General features: G+C 47.5%; 1 protein-coding gene across 11 annotated transcripts in view; it reads right to left on the minus strand.

Moving 5' to 3' along the window:
• Positions 1-278: 278 nt before the first annotated feature.
• Positions 279-2,244, minus strand: part of LOC131124836 (adhesion G protein-coupled receptor L2-like) — a 111,109-nt gene continuing 109,143 nt past the window's right edge. For 3 of the 11 annotated variants that reach the window (XM_058065686.1, XM_058065681.1, XM_058065677.1), the window contains one exon: positions 280-1,948. In XM_058065686.1, the coding sequence (XP_057921669.1) occupies positions 1,104-1,948 (845 nt within the window). In that variant the 3' untranslated portion in view covers positions 280-1,103. Of the gene's footprint in view, positions 1,949-2,244 lie in introns of all 11 variants that reach the window. The other 8 variants (XM_058065688.1, XM_058065678.1, XM_058065679.1 and 5 more) reach the window with 5 other exon arrangements.

Genomic DNA, 2,244 nt, shown 5'->3' on the forward strand with positions numbered 1-2,244 from the left:
CCTATTGTCACCATGCAAAGTACACATTTTTCACCCGGAATTACTATAAAATGAATGAACCAATGAATTATCTTCAATATTTCAAGTTAATTAACATTAACATAATAAGGTTTATGTTTTTTAAATGTGCAGGAGTGGGGGTACGTCACTGTAAAAAGTTTGGGACCCACCGTTTTGTGAGTGTGAATGGTTGTTTGTCTATATGTGCCCTGTGATTGGCTGGCGACCAGTCCAGGGTGTACCCCGACACTTGCCCAAAGACAGCTGGGATTGGCTCCAGCATCCCCACGACCCTGGTGAACATAAGCTTTACATATACATTTACATATTTTGATATAAAAGTTCAAATATAAATAAGTAGTAGTAGACATTTGTGGACAAGAAAAACAAAATTCACATTTATTCGATATCAAACAGGAGTTGAATTAAATACCAGCTGACGACAGGCTCTTACAAAAAAAAAAAAAAGACATGAACCTAATCAGTGCGGCAACAACCTTTCTTTGTTTTTGATGTTTTTAAGCAAATAGTTCTGTTAATAAATTAAAAGGAAGATCCGCAAAAATAACATAACACATTTGCTTCAAGTAAAAAAATCCCTCAAGCAGACGTGTTGATTTTTACAGTACATCTCTCAAATACTGTTTAAAAAAATGATATTGGAACATACAAGTGAAGTGTGAGAGGAAAAACTAAAGTCCTCCATTTTGATGAAGATGAACAGTTTATATGAAGAGTCCTATTAACATCAAAGAGGGCATTAACTTTTTTTTTTCCTTTCATGTTTTTCTCTACTTTTTACACGAGTGGTACAGCAAAATATATTTTCTTTAGCTGTTACTTTGACAATGTGCAAGAGAGAAAATATAAGGCCTGAGTCTGAATAAGTGGTTTTCTTTTTTTTTTTTTTGTACAATGGTGACACCACAGCCACCCTCAAAAAAGACCCCCAGGAGTGTCAGGTGTTCTTTACTGGGAACATTGGGAGTTTTTTCTGTCTGAGCTGCGTTAGTACGGCAGCAGAGTCCACATTCAGGCCTCAGAAGAACATGTTTAGTGTGCAAAAAGTCCAACCAAGCCAAAGCACCCGCCCTTCCTGACGCTCAGAGGCTGGTGATGAGCTGCATCTGTCCGTCACTAGGGGTGTCCCCCTCCGTTGCACAGTGCTCCTGGGAGGTGGGCGGCGGCAGCACACATCCGTCGCTGGTCACTCGGTTTATGTGATAGTAAGAAAGCGGCGGCGGCGTGTCGCCTAGCTCGGGCATGCTTTTATGGTACGTGTCCTCACTTTGGATGGAAGGGGAGAGCTCGTCCTCGTCTTCCTCCTCCTGTTCAGGAGGGTACGGGGAAGCGGAGGGCGAGTCCCTCAAATTGGGCATGCTGGTGTAAAGCGAGTCTCTGTTGTTGCTAGCATCCTCCGCCGTCATCACAGTCTCGTCGCCAATCCCCGGCTGTCCCTCCATGCGCCTGGGAGCCTTGTGGGCGCTGTAAAGCAGGGAGTGAGTCCTCTGGGGGAGGAGGGGCGCCTCCAGGGCCTCCTTGTGGTGGGGGTGCAGGAGCAGCTCCAAAGGTGCGTGGACTCCTTGAGAGGCTCCTCTCTGAGGGGACGAGGCTTCCACGTGGTCCGCCACGATGGCGTCGTCCTCGCTGCCGCTACCCCGGTCCACGATGACACGAGTCTGTGGGGGCAGAGCTACGTCCCTCTCCCGCGGGATGTCGCGAGCCTTGGGGGCCACGCGGGGCCGTAGGTTGTTGTGGACAATCTCGGATATGATCATCTTCTCAAAGGCAGCGTCGTCCAGGTTGAGGCCACCCACGTCACCCGGGGCCCGCACGCCCACCGTCTCATAGTCGTCGTCCCGCAGGGAGTAGCTGTTGTTGAAGTTGCCGTTGAGGGGGAGGGTGTCCATGGCGCTGATGTCCCTGCTGTTGCTCAGAGAGTGCTGTCCTGCAGACATTGCCAACACAAGGAACACGTCACGTTATATTTTCGGCCGTTTTGGGGGCGACAAACGAATATACCATCCACACGTTATCATACTGCTCAGGACTACTTTTAATTTATACACAAATAAACGCCTGAAGAAGCCAATGAGCTTGCAGTCATGTCTCACGTGAGTTCACTGTGGAGGAACATCACCATCTCCAATCTAATACTATTGTATGTCCACAAGAACACGGCTATGTGTAAAAACGCAGCATGTCCTTTGCATGCCGAAGCAACAGGTGGATGTTTAAACCCTC

Source organism: Doryrhamphus excisus, chromosome 3 (genome assembly GCF_030265055.1).
Source record: "Doryrhamphus excisus isolate RoL2022-K1 chromosome 3, RoL_Dexc_1.0, whole genome shotgun sequence".
NCBI lineage: Eukaryota > Metazoa > Chordata > Actinopteri > Syngnathiformes > Syngnathidae > Doryrhamphus > Doryrhamphus excisus.